Source organism: Scyliorhinus torazame, chromosome 21, assembly GCF_047496885.1.
Source record: "Scyliorhinus torazame isolate Kashiwa2021f chromosome 21, sScyTor2.1, whole genome shotgun sequence".
In the NCBI taxonomy this organism is placed as follows: Eukaryota; Metazoa; Chordata; class Chondrichthyes; order Carcharhiniformes; family Scyliorhinidae; genus Scyliorhinus; species Scyliorhinus torazame.
This window is the reverse complement of record NC_092727.1, coordinates 46835833-46861898: the sequence shown is the minus strand read 5'-3', so window position 1 is coordinate 46861898 and position 26066 is coordinate 46835833. Positions and strand designations below refer to the sequence as shown.

The 26066-nt window shown below is 49.8% G+C and overlaps 1 protein-coding gene across 2 annotated transcripts in view; it reads right to left on the bottom strand.

Moving 5' to 3' along the window:
• The window catches only part of LOC140398273 (hepatic and glial cell adhesion molecule-like), a 134213-nt gene that overhangs the window by 19136 nt on the left and 89011 nt on the right, over positions 1 to 26066 (bottom strand). For both annotated transcript variants that reach the window (XM_072486756.1, XM_072486757.1), the window contains exons 2-4: positions 8248 to 8589; positions 5933 to 6214; positions 3570 to 3663 (exon numbers count right to left, since the gene is read on the bottom strand). In XM_072486756.1, coding sequence (XP_072342857.1) covers positions 3570 to 3663; positions 5933 to 6214; positions 8248 to 8589 — 718 coding nt within the window. The remainder of the gene's footprint in view (positions 1 to 3569; positions 3664 to 5932; positions 6215 to 8247; positions 8590 to 26066) is intronic.

The window sequence follows — 26066 nt, the reverse complement described above, 5'->3', positions numbered from 1 at the left end:
TTCGTACGTCGGTGCCAGGAGTGCCAACAGGGGCAAAGAGTGTCACCAGCTGCGCCATTGCACCCGTGGGAATGGCCAGGCAGACCGTGGACCCGCCTGCATATTGACCACGCCGGCCCTTTCATGGGCTCAATGTTTTTGGTGATAGTGGACGCCCACTCCAAATGGTTAGACGTCCACCGGGTAAACGCAGCAAGCACAGCATCGACAATTGAAAAGCTCAGGGCCTCGTTTGCAACACATGGACTTCCGGAGGTATTGGTGTCGGACAATGGAACGGCATTCACAAGTGTGGAATTTGGAAAATTCCTAAAGGGAAACGGAGTCCGCCACATCTAAATGGCCCCTTACCATCCAGCGTCCAATGGCCTGGCAGAGAGAGCGGTCCAGACACTAAAAGCGGGACACAAGAAGTAGCCGGCAGCGTCAATGGACACAAAGCTCTCCCGCTGGCTGTTTGATTACAGGACCACACCGCATTCCACAGCGGGCATACCGCCAGATGAACTCTTAATGGGAAGGCGGCTGCGAACGAGGCTGAGTCTCCTTTTCCCAAATTTAACGGGGAAAGTGGAGAAACAACAGGAGGTCCAACGCAGGGGGCATGATAATAGTCGGCAGCAGAGACATTTCCAGGTGGGGGCACCGGTTTGGGACAAGAATTATGGGAATGGACCAGCGTGGGTCAAAGGCAAGGTAGAGTCCCAAACAGGGCCCATATCCTATAAAGTTTCGATAGGAGGTAAGGTGCTGAAGAAACACCGAGACCAAATAAGGGCAGCGGAACCACACCTGGAGGCAGGCGAAGCAGGACCGCCTCAAGCTGGGATAGCTCAGACGGGAAAGATACCCACACCCCAGCCCCGAGCAATTTCTCCAGACCCCGTCATCCAGTCGTCAGAGTCGGAGATGGACACGTTCGACGAGGCCGCCGCGACACCTCTCCCTGAGGAGGAGGAAGTACAACTTCCAAGGAGGTTGTCAAGGAAAAGACGGGCACCTATAAGGTACACCCCACCCACGTCGGAGAACGACCCGGCGGACGACACAGAGGTGACAGACCCGGACAGGAGGAGCAGGAAGAAGCTCAGAGGAATGCCAGCTGGCAGGAATTCCTCGGACCTTGGGGGGAGGGGTGTAATGACCTCCAATTGGCATTATTGGTTGGCCAATTGGAGTATGAGCTCCCTCAATGATCGCTCACTGAGGGGGCCCATATAAGCACCTGTGTAGGCTTTGTGAGGCAGTCTTAAGTTGACTGGAATGCTAGCAGCACTGTTTGGAGCTGCTCTTGTAGCTAAGTTATTGCAAATAAATACTGGTGTGGTGATGGAACCCCTGCCTCCTGTGGATTATTACACTATCCCAGCACCTAAGTGGCTGAAATCTAAAAACAGCTCCGGATATCGGCAGGCAGGTAAAAACAAGTCTTAATAGGGGATTTACAGTATCGCTACTACCCAGACCTCTGTCACTTTGCACCATTACTCAGTCTCGGACTTCAGCACACAGTGTACCGTGGGAAGACCAAATATGTTTACTGTGTATAAATGCATTGTTTAGCAGGCAGCTGAACTGTGGCGTGCCATGTCTGTATACCTGGTGTTGGTCTCTCACTCTTTCTCTGTTTCTCTCCATTATTTCATTTTCTTTCCTCGTATGATGATTCCCGCATGCTTTACTATCTCTTGATTTCTTTCTGCTGCTTACCTATCCATCCCTTTGTGCCGCTTTCCTTTCAGTCGCCTTGTCTGAGTTGGTAGCATTTTCGTTCCACTGAGAGAGTCCCAGGCATTGTCTTTGACGTGAAAAATTAAACCGTATATACTTGCTCAGGTGACCACGAAATGTTCCATGCCACCATTTGGAAATGAGCAGCAGAGAGATTCCCAGTGTCCTGGCCAATATTTATTTCTCATCCAACATCGCTACATCTTTTAATAGAGTCTCGGATCGTTTCCATAGAATGCCATTCAGCCCATCGAGTCTGCACCAACCCTTTGAAAGAGCACCCTCCAGCACCCGTCCTTGTAAACCCCGTAACCCTGCCTAACCTGCACATCTTTGGTCAGTAAGGGGCAATCCACCTAACTTGCACATCTTTGGACTGTGGGAGGAAATGGGGGCAGCCGAACGAAACTTCTGCAGACACGGGTAGAACGTGCAAACTCCACATAGACAGTCACACAAGGTCAGAATCGAACCCGGGTCTCTGGCGCCTCTTGGCAGCAGTGCTAACCATTGTGCCCATCCTGCTGGGGGGATCTTCCAGTCCCGCTGAAGATGGCACTCCCATTTCCCTGGCCCTGTGACAGGTTCCCCGGCGGCTGGACGGGCGAACCCCACAAATAACCATAGACATCGGTGGGACCGCAAGATCCCGCCACCGGTCGATGACGAACTGCCTCCACCGTCGGAAAACACGCCTCAGGGGGAATTCCCCTCACCCCCCACATAATCTGAATTGCCTGAGTTGCACATATTTAACATCTGATTAATCTAGTTGCTACTATACATGTATCTAAATTACACAAAAAGTAAGGATGGCACGGCGATGCAGTGGTTAGTACGGCGCCGAGGTCCCAGGTTCGATCACAGCCTGGGTCACTGTCCGTATGGAGTTTGCACATTCTCCCCGTTCTTGCGTGGGTTTTGCTCCCACAGCCCAAAAGTTGTGCAGGATAGATTAATTGGCCACGCTAAATTGCCCCTTCATTGGAAAAAATGAATTGGGTACTCTTTAAAAAAAAATATATATATATATTTTTAAATTACACAAAGTTTCCATTCTTTCTGATGTCCCACTTTGTGACATGTAATACTTTTCAAACGCAACTTCTAAAACATCTACTCTTCAGATATGGGCATCACTGACAAGAGTGGCATTTATTTATTGAGACGGTAACAGGCCTTCCACAAGAACCAGCATCTTTTGTAGCAGTTTGATATCATCTATTGCTTTGTTAGACCATTTCAGAGTCGACCACAATCGTGGTGTGTCATAGTCCCCACGAGGACCACGGGGAAGCCTTCATTGATCTCCGCGTGGGACTTGTGAAGCACGAGATCCCCAGGTAGAGGACGGAGGTTTACCACCTGGGGCTCGTGATGAGCAACAGTTAAAAGCGGGCCCAGATCAGGGCCTGGTGAGATAAGTCCTCCCAGCTAGGATTGCACTGGGAGTGAGATGCTGCGTTATGCAGACAATTGTAAATACTTGTAAATAAATCTATTTATAGATTACCGTCAGTCTCCTCTGCGTCTTTATTGTGTGGGACTGGAGTCACATTATAGGGCCGACCAAGGAAGATGGGCAGGTTTCTTTCTCGAAAGGATACGAGTGAACCAGTTGGGTTTCTACAGCAATCGGATGGTTTTTGGACTTCCAGAGACTTAAAATTGGAATAAAACTTTACAACTACCATTTTGGGATTACTCTCTGGTTTACTAGTTCAGTAATAAAACAACACAACCATCATCCTTTTTTGAAGAGCCATTTACAGAGTTATGCCGTGTGCAAAATAGCAAGCGGACAAGATACCAAACCAAGAACCTCAGTTAAATCTTACTTTTTTGAAGGTTTCCAGCAGGCACATACTGTTACCAAGGTAACGAGAAGGAAAATCCCGCCTGTGCAGAGGATAATGTATAAAGAACTCCGCCCTATAAAAAAACACAAGATCACTGTCCTTTCAGTCTCTGAATTTTCAGTAAAAACATTGTAGTTACATTTTGAAAAACATTTCACGAAAGGACCACTCTGCCCATCAAACCTTTTCTTTTCACACATTATTCTGTCAGAGAATCATCCAATTTTTTAGTCCATCATGCCTATACTGGCATTGTGAAAGTGCGATCTACTCAGTCCCATTCTGCTGACTTGTCCTGCTACCTATCTAAATGTTTCAAATATTTATCCACTTCCTTTTGAAAAGCTTTAAAACTTCTGATCCCAACACAGTTTTTGGTTGGGCATTCCAATGGCTCTCTGCATTCAAATAAAATTCTCCCCACCTCTCCCTTAAAATGTTATGCCCTTTAGAGTTATCGATGCATTGTCTAATTGTTCTCGCTTTACCTTATCAGAACCCCTAAAAATGTTAAATATCTTCACCAGTTTTTCTCTTGACCTTCTCTGTGCTAATGAAGAGGGTCTACACAACAAATTGGGGCATCAAAATTGTTCCAGCAGACTTCTGGAGGAAGATTCAAGAAGGCCTTGAAAATCACCATCGTGTCAAGTTTCCTGGACCATAATAGCAGTCAACCTAAGGGAACGGCGCCAGGGGTGGGAATTTCTTAAGTTGGAAGTTTGTGTTCTTAAGCAAACAGTCAGGACCCATTGCTTGACCTACATAAGCATGCCTGGTCTCAACTGACACGTACATCCCATACTGGTTGAAGTAGGGTCAGGTCCTGGACCATGAAGATCAACGGTTAAAAATATTTTTCAAAGGCAACTGAAGTTTTTAGGGGGCCTGGGACTGTTGTGATGAAGGAGTTCACGGCTCTCACCCCAAACCAGCGAATCACCACCTGCCGTTTTTGGTCTTCAATGGGAGTATGATGGCTCTAAACTCCAATGGTCTACCCATGGAGAGCCCCATGTCTTACCCCACAAACCCACCAATGTTTGTGGCAGAATTCCAGGGTGGGTCATCCCTCATGAACCTTCAAGTCTTAGCCTTTTGAGAAATTCCCCTCTATTGCACAGGTAAATCAAGCAAGACTGTGGGATACTTACTTAACCCTTATATTCAGTAGCTCAGGAACCTAATATGGTCCACGTTTCAGTAACCACATCCACACTTAACCTCTTTGGAGTGTCATGTGAGGGTCCCTTTAAGTAAAGTGTGTTTTATCAAATGGCTGCAGTGACGTCACTGTGTGGGTGGAGCTGGGATGTGATTCTGTCTTTTACTTTCGTTTTGAGCTGGAAGCTGCTTTGTGGCTCTGAGTTTTTTGGTTTTGTTTTCAGTTGGGAGCTGCATTCAAACAAAGAAGGTGTATTTTTGGTCTCTCTCTCTCTGCATGCTAAATAATGTCTCCAGACCACTTGATAACTTCAAAGTAATACCTGTTGTCTATAAGGAATTCAAACCTACTGTTTTTGTAGTAAAAGGGTGTTTGGCTTATGGATGTTGTTAGGAAAGTTATTAAGGGTTACCTATAGAGTACTGTATCTTTGGAGGGGGGTATTTGTGTTGGTAGTTGATAAGATGTTTACTCTGTGTTTATAAAATGTTAACTGGATTCATTGTTTTGTTTAAAAATACTTAAGATCTCTGTTGCATAACACCTGGAAAGTGGGTCCTTGTGCTCCTCATAACCAAAATCTATTAAAAGCTGTAGGTCAGGTGAACTCCATGATATACTTTGGTGTTCTCTTAAACCCTGGCCCATAAAAGGAGTAATTGTAACTTGCAGCAATAGGTTAAAATTAGATCAGTCACTGTTATATGTTTTTCCCTATTTTACATCCTACTTGATATCTCCTCTATAAGTCTGATTGCACCCAATTCTCCACTTTACTTTATCTGTATATCACTGAAGTGGGCTGATTTAGCTCAGTTGGCTGGACGGCTAGTTCATGATGCAGAGTGATGGCAACAGCACAGGTTCAATTCCCGTACCAGCTGAGGTTATCCGTGATGGCCCCACATCCTCAACCGTGCCCACACTTGAGATGTGTTGACTCTCAGGTTAAATCACCTCCAGTCAGCTCTCTCTCAAAAACGGGAGAGTAGCCTATGGTCCTCGGGGACTATGGTGACTTTCATTTCACTGTTGCCTCTATAAATATCCTACCCTGTTCCTTGCGTTTCCTCGATGAATTCCATTGACCTCCCAACCCCTGTGTATATAATCCCAGTTTCACACATTAGTTCCTGCGGTTCTTTGCTGTCCTCTTACAGATCGATTGTATACTTACTGTATACAGTCAGCTTCACTGGAGTACTTCGAGAGCTGCTGATAGGATTTTCCACCGTACAGCTATAAAGATCATCGTCGGTTATGTGGACCCGTGTGATAGTCAGTGTTTTCTGATCACTGGACAATGAGAACCTTTCATCGTTGTTTAGGAGTTCCCCTCCTTTCAGCCACGTGTACATTGGTTTGGTTCCATTTTCGTGTGAACAGTTCAACGTGACGTATTCACTCAATTCCAGTACTGTGGAGGATGACAACACCACGACGGGCTTTGTCACAGGGACTGAATAATATAAACAGAGAGCAGACAAGTGATCCAAGATATAACACAACAATAAATTGTGTTTTATAAGCACCTCTAACTCAATAAAACAGCCCAAGACGAGTAATCAGATGAATATTGATAGAGAGGCAAAAAAAGAGAAACTAGGGAAGGTGACTAAACATTTGGTCAAAAAGATACATTTTAAACAATGTGTTAAGGGAAAGAGAGAGTTGAAGAAAGAGGTGGATAATTTTAGGAAGTAGGTCTCAGAACTACTGGATTAGACAGCTGGAGGCACGGTAACCACTAGTGAGAGGAACGCAAGGATGAGTTCTCGGGGTATTCAGAGTTGAAGAACATTACAGGGGTAAGGAGGACACAAGCACAGAGGATTTTGGACGAGGGTGATATTGAGGCATTGGTGGACTGGGAAGCAATGTAAGTCAGCGAGCGGCGGGGTGATGGCTAAATGGGACTAGGAGAAAGTTTGAATACTGGCAGCAGAGTTTTTGGATAAGCTGCAATTTATGGATGGTGAAATATTGGAAAGCGGCCAGGAAAACCGATCCCACAGGTCAATGGGTTCAGCAATAATCCGTGTCATTCAGAGAAAAAAGGGCTGGAGTTTACTCGCGGTAACCTGAAGAGAGATCATTGTCAATGATTTTATGATGTTCAACCAGACCAGCTGCAACAGAAATTGGTGAGGGTGGGGGTTGGAGTGGTTTTTTTTTTCCGGGGGTGGGCGGTGTTCCAATGGGCGTTCCCTTTGTCTCGACCAGGAGTTGAAGGGAGCAACCTAATGGGTTTGTGAAAAGCGGAGTCTGGTCCAGTTTGCCAATTTAAGAAGCCAACTCTTTCCTTGTTTGTTTTGGTTCAACTGTTGGTGGACATGAAGTCAGGATGCGGCCTGATCTGTTAGCCATTACAAAACATTACTGATGCTTTCTGCTGCCTCTCACGTCATAGTTGGACTCCAACACTAAGGACTCTGAAACCCAATCCCGTCCTCACCTGGTGTCTGTAAATCTATATTGTACATGAAGGAACAGCCTGTGAGACAGGAGCAGAAACCAGAACTGATTCTTCTTCTTTCACGAGACCAAGGTCACGAATCGCAATTGGAGGCCCCTTCGTGGCAAAGTTACTCGGCACTGCCTGGGTGCCGCGCTGCACCATACTGAACAGGGAAATGGTAAGTTTGATCTCCTGCCTAGCAAGTTGCAGTCGGAGTGGTGTTACAGTGCATTACAATTACCTAGTGTCCCTGAGCTAGAAATGGGGAATTTCAGACTTTATCTTCCCATTCCAATTCTCTTCCCACTCCTAGCGGTGCACTAAGTCAGAGCTTCATCTGTTTCCATAGCTAGGAATTTCTGGAATAGGTCACTAGTTTGTCACCAGGGGCTTATAGCTTGAGGGGAACAACTTGACATCAAACGTGGCTGACCATGAGTCTCTCCCGCTCTTGCCGCCAGCCAGTGGCATGTTTAGAAGGATTGTGCAGGCTGTGCAGGCACTCAACCAGTTTGGTCACGTAGCCATCAGTCCTGGGGTGGGACCCGAACCCGGAGCTTCTGGCTCGGAGGCAGCGATGTTACCCACTGCGCCACAAGACCTCCTAGATTTTATCTTTGCCTCTATGTAAATTAAAATCAGTTTTTTGTTCTTCCTTCCCATCCATCGGAACAGTATTTCATAATACTTTGGGAGGACAGAATCCGTCGAGATAGGCCTCTTCCTTCAGCTGAGCAATGCTCTGAACCTCCCAACGGGCTGGTAAATGGGTTAAAGTAGATAGGTGGTTGATGGCCAGCGCAGACACGATGGGCCGAAGGGCCTCTTTCCGTGCTGTAAAAACTCTATGACTCTATGACGATGACACCTAGACTCACATCTAGAATGGCTATTTTGTAGAGTGGGGTCTGGCCTTCACATCAGTTTCTTTCGAAAAGCAGAATGGGAAAGCGGAGGGGAGAGTGGAAGCTAGTACAAATTCAGTATAAATCAGAGTATAGGTGCACAGACAGCCTGACAACCGGAACACTTACTGTCAACAGTCAGATTGAGCGTTTTCACTGCGGCGGAGGCATCGTCTGTAATCGCGATCTCGACTTCGTACATCCCCTCGTCAGTTGGCTGCAGGTTGTGGATCAACAGGGATCCGTTGCGGAAGATCACGATCCGATCCTTGTACTCTGGCCGGAGCTTGCCCAGGATGCGAGTGCCAAATGACTGGACCAAAGGGATGGGTTTGTCTCTCTTTAGCTGCCACTGAACGACTGGAGTCTCGGAGCTGCTGGTTGTGTAATGTATCGAAAGTAAGACCGACCCTCCCACGATGCCGTGCGCGGTGTGATCTTGTGCTGTGATATTCACTCCGCCTGCTGGCACTAAAACAATAATGAGATATAAAGAGAAGTGTTTCCAGCTGAACATCAGAAGCGGGGTTGGATTGTCCACATGCCCATTAATTATTCTTTTCCCGTTTTGAACCAGCAGGTTAAAAAGAAAGAATAGGCATTTATATAAAACTTCTACAGCCTCAGAATGTCCTAAAGTGCGTCAGAACTACTGATTTCATTTTAAGATGTAGGGTGCAATTTAACTGGAAAAAAAGTGTCCGTTTCGAGTCTTGAGCATGTTGAGTGGGGTAGGCGCCAGGCACAACCCCGCTTTCAAACGGGACTCTGATTGTTTTTGCATCAGCGTGGAATGTGCCCCCAAGGCCTCATGTACCTGATGCGCGATCAATTACACTCAAGACAAAGTGATTTCATAACTGAAGGCTTTAATCTACTAGAACCTGTTCCCCAGCAGCTTCGGTACAGAAAGTGAAGGCTGCTGGGACAGCACCATTTCTTATACTCCGTCTGTCAGGGCAGAGCTACGTAACAACAGCCAATGGTAAACTCCTGGGTCTAACCAATGGTCATCAGCCTCTTAGGTACCGCAATACCTGGTATTACCACATTCACCCCCTGTTAAAAAAGAGTCCGGCGGGGTTGTGACCAGTGGTAACAGTTGCCTTTAACATGGTATGATCAGGTGTGGAGGTACCGTGCTGTCGAGGATATTTACAAAGTGTTCGTTCACAGTGAAAGTCCCAGCGAAGCAATCAGTCGATCGGGTGGCCTGGTCGTCCTTCTGGAGCGTCTGGGCTTCGGTGGTGATTCTGGTTGGGGTCCCAGTGGTTGCAACTCCGGGAGCGTGGTTTCGGCCTCCCTGGCAGCTTCGTCACCCCTAGGCGGCGTTGTTGGGGCAAACGGTTGACTCGGGGGGGGGGGGCCTGTAGGGGGCGTGGGTGGGCGGGCCTAGGCAGGAGCGGCAGGAGTACTGACCCCTCCCACTGCTGTGGGGGGGGGGGGGGGGTAATGGTTCGGGTGCGCGTGGGGTTCCGGCGGGCGCCAGGTCCCGAAGAGAGACTGTATCTTGCCGGCCGTCAGGGAACGCCACGTAGGCGCACTGGGGGTTAGCGTGCAGCAGGAGTACCCTCTCAACCAACGGGTCCGACTTGTGCACCCGCATGTGCTTCCGAAGCAGGATGGGTCCGGGTGTCGCTAGCCAGGTTGGGAGCGAGGTCCCGGAGGAGGACTTCCTGGGGAAAACAAGGAGACGTTCATGAGGTGTCTGATTTGTGGTTGTACAGAGCAGCGACCGGATGGCGTGGAGGGCCATCGGGAGGACTTCTTGCCAGCGGGAGACTGGGAGATTCCTGGACCAGAGGGCCAGTAGAACAGTCTTCCAGACCACTCTGTTCTTCCTCTCCACCTGTCCATTTCCCCGGGGGTTGTAACTGGTCGTCCTGCTCGAGGCGATGCCCTTGCTGAGCAGGAATTGACGCAGTTCGTCGCTCATAAAGGAGGACCCCCTATCACTGTGTATGTACACGGGGAAACCGAACAGTGTAAAGATACCGTGGAGGGCCTTGATGACGGTGGTTGTGGTTATGTCTGGGCAGGGGATGGCGAATGGGAACCGGGAGTACTCGTCAATCACATAGAACATAGAACATAGAAAATACAGCACAGAACAGGCCCTTCGGCCCACGATGTTGTGCCGAACCTTTGTCCTAGATTAATCATAGATTATCATTGAATTTACAGTGCAGAAGGAGGCCATTCGGCCCTTTGAGTTTGCACCGGCTCTTGGAAAGAGCACCCTACCCAAACTCAACACCTCCACCCAACACCAAGGGCAAATTGGACATTAAGGGCAATTTATCATTGGCCAATTCACCTAACCTGCACATCTTTGGACTGTGGGAGGAAACCGGAGCACCCGGAGGAAACCCACGCAGACACGGGGAGGACGTGCAGACTCCGCACAGACAGTGACCCAAGCCGGAATCGAACCTGGGACCCTGGAGCTGTGAAGCAATTGTGCTATCCACAATGCTACCGTGCTGCCCTTAAGAACAAATAAATCTACACTATATCATTTTACTGTAATCCATATACCTATCCAATAGCTGCTTGTAGGTCCCTAATGTTTCCGACTCAACTACTTCCACAGGCAGTGCATTCCATGCCCCCACTACTCTCTGGGTAAAGAACCTACCTCTGATATCCCTCCTAGATCTTCCACCTTTCACCTTAAATTTATGTCCCCTTGTAATGGTTTGTTCCACCCGGGGGAAAAGTCTCTGACTGTCTACTCTATCTATTCCCCTGATCATCTTATAAACCTCTATCAAGTCACCCCTCATCCTTCTCCGTTCTAATGAGAAAAGGCCTAGCACCCTCAACCTTTCCTCGTAAGACCTACTCTCCATTCCAGGCAACATACTGGTAAATCTTCTTTGCACCTTTTCCAAAGCTTCCACATCCTTCCTAAAATGAGGCGACCAGAACTGTACACAATACTCCAAATGTGGCCTTACCAAAGTTTTGTACAGCTGCATCATCACCTCACGGCTCTTAAATTCAATCCCTCTGTTAATGAACGCGAGCACACCATAGGCCTTCTTCACAACTCTATCCACTTGAGTGGCAACTTTCAAAGATGTATGAACATAGACCCCAAGATCTCTCTGCTCCTCCACATTGCCAAAAATTCTACCGTTAACCCTGTATTCCGCATTCATATTTGTCCTTCCAAAATGGACAACCTCACACTTTTCAGGGTTAAACTCCATCTGCCACTTCTCAGCCCAGCTCTGCATCCTATCTATGTCTCTTTGCAGCCGACAACAGCCCTCCTTACTATCCACAACTCCACCAATCTTCGTATCGTCTGCAAATTTACTGACCCACCCTTCAACTCCCTCATCCAAGTCATTAATGAAAATCACAAACAGCAGAGGACCCAGAACTGATCCCTGTGGTACGCCACTGGTAACTGGGATCCAGGCTGAATATTTGCCATCCACCACCACTCTCTGACTTCTATCGGTTAGCCAGTTCGTTATCCAACTGGCCAAATTTCCCACTATCCCATGCCTCCTTACTTTTTGCATAAGCCTACCGTGGGGAACTTTATCAAATGCCTTACTAAAATCCATGTACACTACATCCACTGCTTTACCTTCATCCACATGCTTGGTCACCTCCTCAAAGAATTCAATAAGACTTGTAAGGCAAGACCTACCCCTCACAAATCCTTGCTGACTATCCCTAATCAAGCAGTGTCTTTCCAGATGCTCAGAAATCCTATCCTTCAGTACCCTTTCCATTACTTTGCCTACCACCAAAGTAAGACTAACTGGCCTATAATTCCCAGGGTTATCCCTAGTTCCTTTTTTGAACAGGGGCACGACATTTGCCACTCTCCAATCCCCTGGTACCACCCCTGTTGACAGTGAGGATGAAAAGATCATTGCCAACGGCTCTGCAATTTCATCTCTTGCTTCCCATAGAATCCTTGGATATATCCCGTCAGGCCCGGGGGACTTGTCTATCCTCAAGTTTTTCAAAATGCCCAACACATCTTCCTTCCTAACAAGTATTTCCTCGAGCTTACCAATCTGTTTCACACTGTCCTCTCCAACAATATCGCCCCTCTCATTTGTAAATACAGAAGAAAAGTACTCGTTCAAGACCTCTCCTATCTCTTCAGACTCAATACACAATCTCCCGCTACTGTCCTTGATCGGACCTACCCTCGCTCTAGTCATTCTCATATTTCTCACATATGTGTAAAAGGCCTTGGGGTTTTCCTTGATCCTATCCGCCAAAGATTGTTCATGCCCTCTCTTAGCTCTCCTAATCCCTTTCTTCAGTTCCTTCCTGGCTATCTTGTATCCCTCCAATGCCCTGTCTGAACCTTGTTTCCTCAGCCTTACATAAGTCACCTTTTTCCTCTTAACAAGACATTCAACCTCTCTCGTCAACCATGGTTCCCTCACTCGACCATCTCTTCCCTGCCTGACAGGGACATACATATCAAGGACACGTAGCACCTGTTCCTTGAACAAGTTTCACATTTCACTTGTGTCCTTCCCTGCCAGCCTATGTTCCCAACTTATGCACTTCAATTCTTGTCTGACAACATCGTATTTACCCTTCCCCCAATTGTAAACCTTGCCCTGTTGCACGTACCTATCCCTCTCCATTACTAAAGTGAAAGTCACAGAATTGTGGTCACTATCTCCAAAATGCTCCCCCACTAACAAATCTATCACTTGCCCTGGTTCATTACCCAGTACTAAATCCAATATTGCCCCTCCTCTGGTCGGACAATCTACATACTGTGTTAGAAAAGCTTCCTGGACACACTGCACAAACACCACCCCATCCAAACTATTTGATCTAAAGAGTTTCCACTCAATATTTGGGAAGTTAAAGTCGCCCATGACTACTACCCTATGACTTCTGCACCTTTCCAAAATCTGTTTCCCAATCTGTTCCTCCACATCTCTGCTACTATTGGGGGGCCTATAGAAAACTCCTAACAAGGTGACTGCTCCTTTCCTATTTCTGACTTCAACCCATACTACCTCAATAGGGTGATACTCCTCGAACTGCCTTTCTGCAGCTGTTATACTATCTCTAATTAATAATGCCACCCCCCCACCTCTTTTACCACCCTCCCTAATCTTATTGAAACATCTATAACCAGGGACCTCCAACAACCATTTCTGCCCCTCTTCTATCCAAGTTTCCGTGATTGGCACCACATCGTAGTCCCAAGTACCGATCCATGCCTTAAGTTCACCCACCTTATTCCTGATGCTTCTTGCGTTGAAGTATACACACTTCAACCCATCTCCGTGCCTGCAAGTACTCTCCTTTGTCAGTGTTCCCTTCCCCACTGTCTCATTACACACTTTGGCATCCTGAATATCGGCTAGCTTAGTTGCTGGACTACAAATCCGGTTCCCATTCCCCTGCCAAATTAGTTTAAACCCTCCCGAAGAGTACTAGAAAACCTCCCTCCCAGGATATTGGTGCCCCTCTGGTTCAGATGCAACCCGTCCTGCTTGTACAGGTCCCACCTTCCCCAGAATGCGCTCCAATTATCCAAATACCTGAAGCCCTCCCTCCTACACCATTCCTGCAGCCACGTGTTCAACTGCACTCTCTCCCTATTCCTAGCCTCGCTATCACGTGGCACCGGCAACAAACCAGAGATGACAACTCTGTCTGTCCTGGCTTTTAACTTCCAGCCTAACTCCCTAAACTTGTTTATTACCTCCACACCCCTTTTCCTACCTATGTCGTTGGTACCAATGTGCACCACGACTTCTGGCTGCTCACCCTCCCCCTTAAGGATCCTGAAGACACGATCCGAGACATCCCTGGCCCTGGCACCCGGGAGGCAACATACCTTCCGGGAGTCTCGCTCGCGACCACAGAATCTCCTATCTATTCCCCTAATCATTGAATCTCCTACAACTATTGCTTTTCTAATCTCCCCCCTTCCCTTCTGAGCCCCAGAGCCAGACTCAGTGCCAGAGACCTGGCCGCTAGGGCCTTCCCCCGGTAGGTCATCCCCCCCAACAGCATCCAAAACGGTATACTTGTTTTGAAGGGGAACGGCCACGAGGGATCCCTGCACTGTCTGCCTGTTTGTATTTTCCCCCCTGACTGTAACCCAGCTATTCTTGTCCTGTACCTTGGGTGTGGTTACCTCCTTGTAACTCTTCTCAATCACCCCCTCTGTCTCCCGGATGATCCGAAGTTCATCCAGCTTCAGCTCCAGTTCCCTAACACGGTCTTTGAGGAGCTGAAGTTGGGTGCACTTCCCGCAGGTATAGTCAGTGGGGACACCGGTGGTATCCCTCACCACCCACATCCTACAGGAGGAGCATGCAACTGGCCTAGCCTCCATCCCCTCTTACCTGACAGAATATAGCTGCCCTGTGGACTAACTAGATCTCCGCCCTCCGACCCTGCTCCCAGTCAGCTACACTCTCTGTAAACTCCTGGCTCTCTTCGCACTCTTTGCGGAAATGTCGGAAACAAAATGAAAGGAGCACCTTACTCCCTCCTCACCTAACTCCCTCGGTCACCAAACTCTCACTATCGCACTCAAATGCACCAAATTCAGCACTCAGTGCAGACAAAGTCTGCACTGTAGGGGATCACTTTTATACTGTGAATCTAGCCTCTGAAAACTGGCCTAATCCAATTAACTAATTAACAAGCTCCAGCTGCAAGTGCCTACAAGTAGAAGCCTGTTTAAAGCTGATTGAAAATTCACCTTCTTCTAAACCAAACAGCAACTTTTAAGTTAATTAACTAAATAAAAGAAAGACTAAACTTTAGATAAAAATGAAGCCTTATACTCCCTCGGTCACCAAACTCTCACTATCGCACTCAAATGCACCAAATTCAGCACTCAGTGCAAACCCTCACGTTCAGGAAATACGTGTTGCGGTCGGTGGAGGGGAGGGGGCCTTTGAAATCCATGCTGAGGCGTTCAAAGGGATGGGAAGCCTTTATCAGGTGCGCCCTCTCTGGCCGGTAGAAGTGCGGTTTGCACTCTGCTCAGATTTGGCAGTCCCTGGTGACTGTCCTGACTTCCTCGATGGAGTAGGGCAGGTTGCGGGTCTTGATGAAGTGGAAGAAACAAGTGACCCCCGGGTGGCAGAGGTCCTCGTGGAGGGCTCGGAGGCGGACCACTTGTGCAGTGGCACAAGTGCCACGGGACAGGGCATCAGGAGGCTCGTTTAGCTTCCCCGGACGGTACAAGATCTCGTAGTTGAAGGTGGAGAGTTTTATCCTCCTCCGCAAGATCTTGTCGTTTTTAATCTTGCCCCGCTGTGCATTATCGAACATGAAGGCAACCGACCGTTGGTCCGTGAGGAGAGTGAATCTCCTGCCAGCCAGCTAATGCCTCCAATGTCTCACAGCTTCGACTATGGCTTGTGCCTCTTTTTCGACCGAGGAATGGCGAATTTCGGAAGCATGGAGGGTACGGGAGAAGAAAGCCACGGGCCTGCCCGCTTGGTTGAGGGTGGCCGCCAGAGCTACGTCGGACGCGTCGCTCTCGACCTGGAAGGGGAGGGACTCGTCGATGGCACGCATCGTGGCCTTTGCAATGTCTGCTTTGATACGGCTGAAGGCCTGGCGGGCCTCCGTCGACGGGGGAAGGTTGTGGACTGGATTAGGGGTCAGGCTTTGTCTGCGTAGTTGGGGACCCACTGTGCGTAATAGATGAAAAACCCGAGGCAGCGCTTCAGGGCCTTGGGGCAGTGAGGGAGGGGGATCTCCATAAGGGGGCGCATGCGCTCAGGATCGGGGCCTATAACTCCATTTCGCACTACGTAGCCTAGAATGGCTAGACGGTCGGTGCTAAACACGCATTTATCCTTATTGTATGTCAGGTTAAGGATTTTCGCGGTCTTGAGAAATTTGCGGAGGTTGGTGTCGTGGTCCTGCTGGCTATGGCCGCAGATGGTGACGTTATCCAGATACGGGAACGTTGCGCATAAGCTGTACCGGTCAACCATTCGGTCCATCTCTCGCTGGAAGACTGAGACGACATTAGTGACACCAAAGGGAACTCTTAAAAATTGCTTCGAAGGCAATGTTCTTGCGGTCACTATTACGCAGGGGTAGATGGTGGTAGGCGGACTTGAGATCCACCGTGGAGAAAACCTTGTATTGTGCGATCCTGTTTACCAGGTCGGCTATACGGGGGAGAGGGTACGCGCCCAGCTGCGTAAACCTGTTGATGGTCTGGCTGTAGTCAATGACCATCCTATGCTTCTCCCCGGTCTTTACCTCCACTACTTGAGCTCTCCAGGGACTGTTGCTCGCTTCGATGACCTCTTCCCCCAGCAGCCTTTGGACCTCTGACCTGATAAAGGTCCGGTCCTGGGCACTGTACCGCCTGCTCCTGGTGGCGACGGGTTTGCAATCCGGGGTGAGGTTCGCAAACAGGGAAGGCGGGTCGACCTTAAGGGTCGCGAGGCCGCAGACAGTAAGGGGAGGTATAGGGCCGCCGAATTTAAAGGTCAGGCTTTGCAAATGGCATTGGAAGTCCAGCCCCAGGAGGGTAGCCGCGCAGAGGTGCGGCAGGACATACAGGCGGAAATGGTCGAATTTCCTGCCTTGGACAGTGAGGTTCGCTAGGCAGAACCCCTTTATCTCCACCGAGTGTGACCCGGAGGCCAGGGAGATCCTTTGGTTTACAGGGTGGGTTACAAGTGAACAGCGCCTTACCATGTGAACAAAGCTTTCCGTGCTCCCAGAGTCAATCAGGCAAGACGTCTCGTGGCCGTTGATGAAGACCGTCATTGTAGCTGTTGCGAGTGTCCGGGGTCGACTTTGGTCCAGTGTCACCAAGGCCAGATGAAGCAGTTGCGAGTTCTGATCGGGCAGCGTGTAGTCGGTCGTGCTGGGGGCCTGGGGCCCCATCCAAGATGGCGTCACCCATGGGTCGCACATGGTGTCCGGGGATAAACAAGATGGCGGCGGCGATGGACAAAATGGCGTCCACTCGGCCAGCGTGGCGTCCGGGGGGGCAAGATGGCTATGCCCGTGTGTCGCACGTGGCCCTAGGATAGGGGGGTGGCGGTGAGCGCTGGCCGGTCGGGGCCTGAAGGGGGGGTTGCCGCGGCGGTCCAGAGTCGCTGGAGACCGCGGCCACGGCGGGGGCCTGGCAGACCCCCACAAAGTGGCCCTTCTTGCCTCACCTTTTGCAGGCGGCGGTGCAGGCCGGGCAGCGCGAGCGGGGATGATTCGCCTGCCCGCAGAAGAAACAGCGGGCCCCGGTGGCGTTAGCGGGCCATCTCGTAGCGCAGGCCTGCGGGGTCAGGGGGAAGGTCTGTGGGGCTGCCGCTGCGGGGTGCCACACAGCCCAGGGAGCTGCTGTGCGGTCGGGCGCATAGGACTGCGCGTTTTTGTAGACAATGTCCATGGACCCTGCCAGGGTCCGTGCCTCTCTACGTCCCTGGGTGTCCTTTTCTTGGAGTCTTTGGCGGATATCTGAGGATATCATACCTGCTACAAAAGCATCCCTGATTAAAAGTTCCGTGCGCTCGCTCCCCAAAACCTGCGGGCAGCCACAGTTTCGGCCCAGCACCATTAGCGCCCTGTAGAAATCTTCCAACGATTCCTTGGGGCTTTGCCATCTAGTTGCAAGCAGGTGACGTGTGTAGATCTGATTTACAGGGCGGATATAATGTCCTTCTAACAGTTTGATCGCGGCATCATATTTCTCCGCCTCCTCGATCAGGGTGTAGATCCCAGGGCTGACCCTTGAACGCAGGAGATGCATTTCCTGTCCTTCTGAGGGGGTGCCTCCAGCCATCTCGAGGTAGCCTTTAAAGCACGCCAGCCAGTGTTTAAATATTGCAGCCGCGTTCTCCGCGTGGGGGCTGAGTTGAAGGCACACCGGCTTGATTCGGAGATCCATCCTTCCAGCTTAAGTCTAGTAGATTAAATTGATGCACAATCAATTACACTCAAGACGAAGTGATTTCATAACTGAAGGCTTTAATTTACTAGAACTTGTGCCCCAGCAGCTTCGGTACAGAAAGTGAAGGCTGCTGGGACGGCACCATTTCTTATGACAGGCGGAGCTACGTAACAACAGCCAATGGTAAACTCCTGGGTCTAACCGATGGTCATCAGCCTCTTGGGTACCGCAATACCTGGTACTACCACAGTACCTTCACTTCCTGAGTTCAGGGCACCATTTTTAAATGCTGCCCCAACCTCTTGAACCCCCACAGTTGTCTCCAGCCCCCTCTAACGCTCCAACTTAACAGTTAGGAGATCTTCGAGCCCTCCCTCACAGCACCTCATAAAGGCAGGGCATCCCAGGGCCCGACCCCTGACGTGGACAACCAGGCCTGGGCACTTTGGCATTGCTACCCTGGCACCCTGGCAGTGCCCCTACCACCCTGCCCATAGTCCGGCGTTAAGATAGAAGGATTTTAGATGAAATTAGGCCAAATGGCCGAGTAGAAAGGAGGGAAGTAGCAAAAGCAGCTGATCAGTTGAGTCTTGATCTCAGTTACAAAAGAGTTTCATGAGCTCCTTGAACTTAATGGTGAAGGTGAGAGTGGAGGAAACAGGGGAGAGGTATTTAAGAAGTCAGTTTGCAGTAGAGGAAAGAAGCCAAGAATTATCTTTGCATTGATCCTGGAATAGTGAGCAATCTCAGCAACCGAGATCTGGACCTAGTAGTGCTTTCAGTGGTCCAGCTAGATCTGACAGTGGAAGGTTAACTCCACCAAATTCTTTAAATTCTGCATCTCTTGGACCTTAGGGAGCCAGGATGAGGACTATAAAAGGGGAATGGCCAGGGTGAAGGAGTGCAGTGGCTTTAGCGGGGACTAGGACATTGCAGGTGAGCAGGCTGTTGAGCAAATCAGTAGCTACAGAAATGTTTTGGCTCAGAGTGGACTGAAGGATGGTCAGTTGATTTTGAAAATGCAGAATATTGAGGGTTGGTTTTTATCCCGGGGTAGATACAGAAGGTGATCAGAGTGGGGTGTAAGATAGACATGTCACAGGATCGCAGAACTATTCATGCAGAAGGAGGCCATTCGGCCCATTACATCTGCACCAGCTCCCTGAATGAGCAATTCCCTTGGTGCCATTCTCCTGCCTCCTCCCCATGAGCCTGCATATTCTGCGATTTCAAATAAAGGTCTAATTCCTTTTTGAATGCATCAATTGAACCCGCCTCCTCCAGACTCTCAGGCAGTGCATTCCAGATCCGAATTCCTCGCTGCAGGAAAAAAGCTTTCCTTATATCACTTTTGCTTCTTTTATTAATTATTTTAAATCCGTACCCTCTCATGCTAAATTGCCCTTAAATGTCCAAAAAAGGTTAGGTGGGGTTACGGGGATAGGGTGGAAGTGTGGGGTTCGGGTATGGGTTTAGGTAGGGTGCTCTTTCCGAGGGCCGGTGCAGACTCGATGGGACGAATGGCCTCCTTCTGCACTGTAAATTCTATGATTCTATGATTCACGAACCTTTTACAACTGGGCACAAGTAGGCTTACATTAACAATTAAGTTACTGTGAAAATCCCCTAGCCTCCACACTCCGGTTCGGGTACATTGAGGGAGAGTTCAGAATGTCCAATTCACTTAACAAGCACGTCTTTCGGGACTTGTGGGAGGAAACCGGAGCACCCAGGGGAAACCCATGCAGACACACGGAGAACGTGCAGACTCCGCACAGACAGTGACCCAAGCCGGGAATCAAACCTGTGACCCGGGCGCTGTGAACCAACAGTGCTAACCACTGTGCTACTGTGCCGCCCACTGAATTTCCTCATCCCATTACTATTCTCTCCAATCCCTCATATCCTTCCGAACGTGCGGTGCATAGAACTGGATACTCTATCTAAGGCTGAACTAGTGTCTTATACAAGCTTAACATAACCTCCTTGCTCTTGTACTCCGTGCCAATTTTAATAAAGCCAAAGATCTAGGTTGTTTATATATATCAGGAACAGTAAGGGTCCCAACACTGACCCCTGGGGAAATCAACTACAAAACTTCCTTCAGCCTGAACAATATCCATCAACCACTACTCTGTTTCCGTTCATTCAGTCAATTTATATCCAGGTTGCTATCACCTATTTTATTCCAGGAGCTGTAATTTTACTCACAAATCTGCTGTGTGGCATTGTATCAAATGCCTTCTGGAAGGGCCACCCCATGAACTGCTTCAAAAAACTCCTGCAGGTTAGAAAAACATAATGGGCGGGATTCTCCACTCCCGCGCCGAAGTGGCCGCGCCGTCGTGAACGCCGTCGAGGTTCACGACGGCGCGAAACGGCCCCGATCCCGACCGATTCAGGCCCTGACTATGGGCTAGGATCGGGGCCGCGTCATCTACATGCGCCAGGCCTTGTCGCCCGCGTAAAGGCGGCGCCGCATAGATGACGAGGCCGGCGCCGCATAACTGGCGTCATCTGCGCATGCGTGGTTGCCGTCCTCTCTAAGTACGCCCCGCAAGAAGATGGCGGACAGATCTTGCGGGGCCGCGGAAGGAAGGAGGTCCTCCTTCAGAGAGGACGGCCCGACGATCGGTGGGCACCGATCGCGGGCCACCCCACATTTAAGGTACCCCCCGGTGCAGGATCCCACCCCCCCCCCCCCACCCCCCGGGCAGGCCGCCCCCCCTATATTTCATGCACCGTTCACGACGGCAGCGACCAGGTGTGGATGGCGGCGGGGGAAACCCGCCGTTTTGGCCTGGCCGTTCGGCCCATCCGGGCCTGAGAATAGCGGGGGGGCCGGAGAATCGCCATTTTTGGTGTCTCCTGCGATTCTCCGGCCTGCGGCCCGCGGAACTCGACGGGGCCGTTCCCGCCGCTTGGAAGAATCGCGGGAGGGCGTCGGACCGGTGTCCCGGGAAATTTTGGCGGCCCAGGCGATTCTCCCAACCAGCGCGGGAGTGGAGAATCTCGCCCAATTTTCCCTGAAGCAATCCTTTCCTTAATTAACCTACAATTCTTCATGTGACTATTCATTTTGTCCTGGATTATTGTTTCTAGAAGTTTTCCCACTGCCAAAGTTAAATTGGCCAGTCGGTAGTTACTGGTCTTATCGCTACAATCATGGAGGAGGCAGTGATATCATGATAATATTACTGGACTAGTTTCTCAGAGACCCAGGAGGACAAGTTGAGTAGTTTGGGCCTGTACTCCTTAGAGTTTAGAAGAATGAGAGGTGACCTGATTGAGACATATAGGATTCTCAGGGTGCTTGACAGGGTAGATGCTGAGAGATTGTTTCCCCTTGTGGGAGAGTCTAGGACCAGAGGACCATAATCTCAGAGGAGGAGTGTAACAGACATCTACAGACGCTGAAAGATGCCCTCGTACGAACGGGATATGGCGCTCGACTCATCAATCGACAGTTCCAATGCGCCACAGCAAAAACCACACCAACCTCCTCAGAAGACACGACCGACAGAGTACCCTTCGTCGTCCAGTCCTTCCCAGGAGCGCAGAAACTACAACATCTTCTTCGCAGCCTTCAACACTGATGCACTATCAATTACGACGCGACGAGAGTAGAGAGTAATCGAGGCTTTATTATGCAGGGATGTGGAGCCTCCCGCAGCTGCTGCCGAAATGGCTGCAACTCGGAGAGCCCACACATTTATACTCCACCTACTGGGTGGAGCCAGCAGGCAGGGATCTACCCCCGTACCTGTAGTACAGGGGCCTTACCGTAATACCCTCGTATGCAGTATACACAATACAACAGTGGTGACTACCACAAACACGTCATCAATCAAGATGAACATCTTGATCCCCATACTCCCACTACTTGCCTTCAAACAACCGTGCAACCTCAAACAAACCATTGTTTGCAGCAAATTACCCAGCCTTTAGAACAGCGACCACGACACCACACAACCCTGCCATGGCAATCTCTGCACGACGTGCCAGATCATCGACATGGGTACCACCATTACACCCACCAGGTACGTGGTGCATACTCATGCGACTCGGCCAACGTTGTCTACCTCATACGGTTTAGGAAAGGACGTCCCGAAGCGTGGTACATTGGCGAGACCATGCAGATGCTGCGACAACGGATGAACGGACATCGCCCGACAATTGCAAGGCAGGAATGTTCCCTTCCAGTCGGGGAACACTTCAGCAGTCAAGGGCAGTCAGCCTCTGATCTCCGGGTAAGCGTTCTCCAAGGCGGCCTTCAGGTCGTGCGACAACGCAGAATCGCCGAGTAGAAACTTATAGCCAAGTTCCGCACACATGAGTACGGCCTGGACCTTGGATTCATGTCGCATTACATTCATCCCCCACCATCTGGCCTGGGCTTGCAAAATCCTACCAACTGTCCTGGCTTGAGACAATTCACACCTCTTTAACCTGGGGTTACCCCTATCTCTGGATCTGTAAAGACTTAATTACCTGCAAATGCTCGCATTGAAAGCATTGTCTTGTATCTTTGACTTTGTCTATATATATATATATGTTTCTGGAACCTACCTCTTCATTCACCTGAGGAAGGAGCAGTGCTGCGAAAGCTAGTGATTTGAAACAAACCTCTTGGACTTTAACCTGGTGCTGTAAGACTTCTTACTGTGCTCACCCACACGGTCCAACGCCGGCATCTCCACATCATAATTTCAGAGTCAGGAGTCACCCATTTAAGACAGAGATGAGGAGGAAATTCTTCTCTCAGAGGGAAATGGATGTGTGGAATTATTTACCGCAGAGCGCTGCAGAGGCTGGAGCGTTAAGTATGTTCAAGGCTGAGATAGATTTTTAATCAGTGAGGGAATTAAGGGTTATGGGGATAAGGTAGGAAAGTGGAGCTGAGGATAATCTCATCAGATCAGTCATGATCTCATTGAATGGTGGTGGAGACTCGAATGGGGCAAAAGGGTTCAAATCCCACCACGGCAGTTGGAATTTAAATCCAATTACTAATCTTGAACTGAAAAGCTAGGCTCAATAATGGTAACCATGAAACCAATTATTGGAAAAACCCATCTGGTTCTCTCTTGTCCTTTAGTTGTCACATTGCCACTGCCGAGGTCTTGTGGAGGAAGGTATAACTAGAAGGGGTGGCTTTAGTTAGGCCTACACACACACAAACTCTAATCCACACATTCTCCCCAACACACTCTAACCCCTCCCCCCCCACACACACACATACTCCCCCAACGCACACACCTCCCCTCACGCAAACACTTCCCCCCCAACACACACTTCCCCCCCCCTAAACACACTCCTCTCCCAACACACACACTACCCCACACAAACTCCCCCCAGACACCACACACTTCACCCACACTCACTCACTCGCTCACTCACTGACCTCACACAAACTCGCTCCCCCACACAGACACACACTCTCCTCTGTAGCCACGTAAAATGGCTGCGTCCCGATTAATTTGGCCAAAACCCGATTTGAAATGGCTAACCGGAAAGGCTGCTGGAAAAGCAGGTAACAAGACAGAAACGGACAGCTGCAGACAGAATAGCATATTCGGCTCTGGGGAAGTTGGCCCAGATCGATACTCAGGGCTATTAACAGCCCATCCACCCCAGACATCTGCAGTGTAATCAGCTATCCCCGGGAACAATTGCAACATATTAGCAATTGAATGCAGGCCAGACCTGTCGGCGCCTGCAGTGGCCGAAACAAAGACAGGTGAACGACCACCCCCCGATTGGGAATCGCCTCGCAATTGGACGTATCGACCCCAGTAATTGGGAACAGGTCCAATCACTTGGGACTCAGGGTCAAGGGCCGCCCGGGAGGCGGGAAGCCCCTGGGCCCTATAAAGTGAGGGGCCAAGTTCAGATCTCTCTCTCTCTCCCTTCTTCGCCTGCTCGAGACCCCTCGCAAGAACAGCAACCGGCAACTGTAAGTTTTGAATCCAGCGATCGCTATCCGATAAAGACGCCTAGCCATCGACCTGTAGCAGCCTTTTGAATCCCGTGGGCCAGATCCGATTGGATAAGCCATTCGTTTCCCTGACCTGGTGGGCTCTTCTAAAGTTAAGTATTGGCCAGTAGTGATAGGTTTATTATATAGATAGTAGGATTATTGTGTAAACATTACTTGTTGTATATAATAAATGACCGTTGATTTCAATCTTACTAAGCGGTGTGCTGACTTATTAATCATAACTTGAACTTGAACCACGTGGCGGTATCAGAAAGATACCTGGCCGACTCGTGAGCAACGGTGACGTAATCAGAGCTAATAAACTAAGGCTAAAAAGAGCAACACCTCCCCCCCACACATACTCCCCTCCCCCCCACACACATACTCTCCTCCCCCACACCCACACTTCCCATCCACACACATACTCCTCCTTCAACACACACACTCCCCCTACACACACTCTCCCTCCAACACCCCTCTCTCAAACACACACTTCCCTCCCATGTACACATCCCCCCCACATGCTAACTCTCCTCCCACACACACGCACTCACTCACCCCCCCACACGCACACACCTACTCCCCCCCCACACACACACACTCCCTCCCACACACTCTCTCCCACAAACACACATCCTCACACACACACACACTCCCCCAACACACACACTCCCCTCCCACACACACTCTTCCCCACCCCCACACACACACTCTCCCCCACACACTCTCCTCCCACACACACACTTCCCCCCCATACACTCTCCCCCCACACAACACACTCCCATACACTCCCCCCCCACACACACACACTCCCCCCACACATGAGCACACTCCCCCCCCCCCCCCCCACACACTCACTCCCACCACACACACACACTCTTCCCTCACACACTCATTTCCCCCCACACGCACGCACTCCCTCCCCCACACACACAATGCCACACTCACCTATCCTGCCATACTGGATAGCAGAGGTGACTGCAGATTCTGAAAAGAAAGTCTATGAGGACTACGTAATATATGGTTCCCTTGTTGATCCCATCTGCTTCCAGTTGTTGATATTCTAATTATGAATGTATGTGAAACATGGTCAATGTGCTCTCCTGGAATACAAAAAATTCTATCTAACTTGTGGGGGGGGGGGGGGGGGGGGGGGGGGGGGGGGGGGGGGGGGGGGGGGGGGGAGAGGAGAGTGTGTGTGGGGGGGGAGGGAGTGTGTATGTGTGTGTGTGTGTGTGTGTGGATCAGCTCTGGGAGTTGGTAGGAAATTTTCCTGTTTTATTTCTCTAAGTGACCTTTTTTGTGTAGCTCTTTTTGCGGCCCCCATGAGATGACAAGACTCCCGGTTAGGGGAGGGCAGTGTCTGTATTGTGAAGGACAAGAAAGCATGATAATATAGGAGAGGACGAGGAGGTATCCATCATTTCCCATATGTTTACATGTCAATGGAATCTGGGAGTTCTAAAGCTCACAAATGCTTTCACCTCAGTAGGATAAAGTAAAAGCAGAACTGGCAGAAATGCAGTATTCCTGATTCACCCACGGTGTCAGCATTTGATTTAGGCAGTGGTACAATGAGGAGATATGGGAAAGGAAGGCAGGAAGGTGTGGAAAGGATTTAGGGTCCTGAGTAAACCTGCGGGGCTTCTCTAACAAGGAGCGGCATGGTAGCACAGTGGATAGCACAGTTGCTTCATAGCTCCAGGGTCCTAGGTTTGATTCTGGCTTGATACTGTCTGTGCGGAGTCTGCATGTTCTCCCCCGTGTGTGCGTGGGTTTCCTCTGGGTGCTCCAATTTCCTCCCACAGTCCAAAGATATGCAGGTTAGTTGAAATTACCATGCCTAAATTGCCTTGGTGTCCAAAAGATTAGATGGGGTCCCTGGGGTATGGGAATAGGGTGGAGGTGTAGCTTAGGTAGGGTGATCTTTCCATGGGCCGGTGCAGACTCGATGGGCCGAATGGCCTCTTTCTGCACTGTAAATTCCATGTCTATAAACGAGGAACAGGATTTGAGTAGAGAGGCTGTCCCCTCCAAAAAGGATGACCTTCACTTTGAGCAGGAAAATCCATACTAGCTATT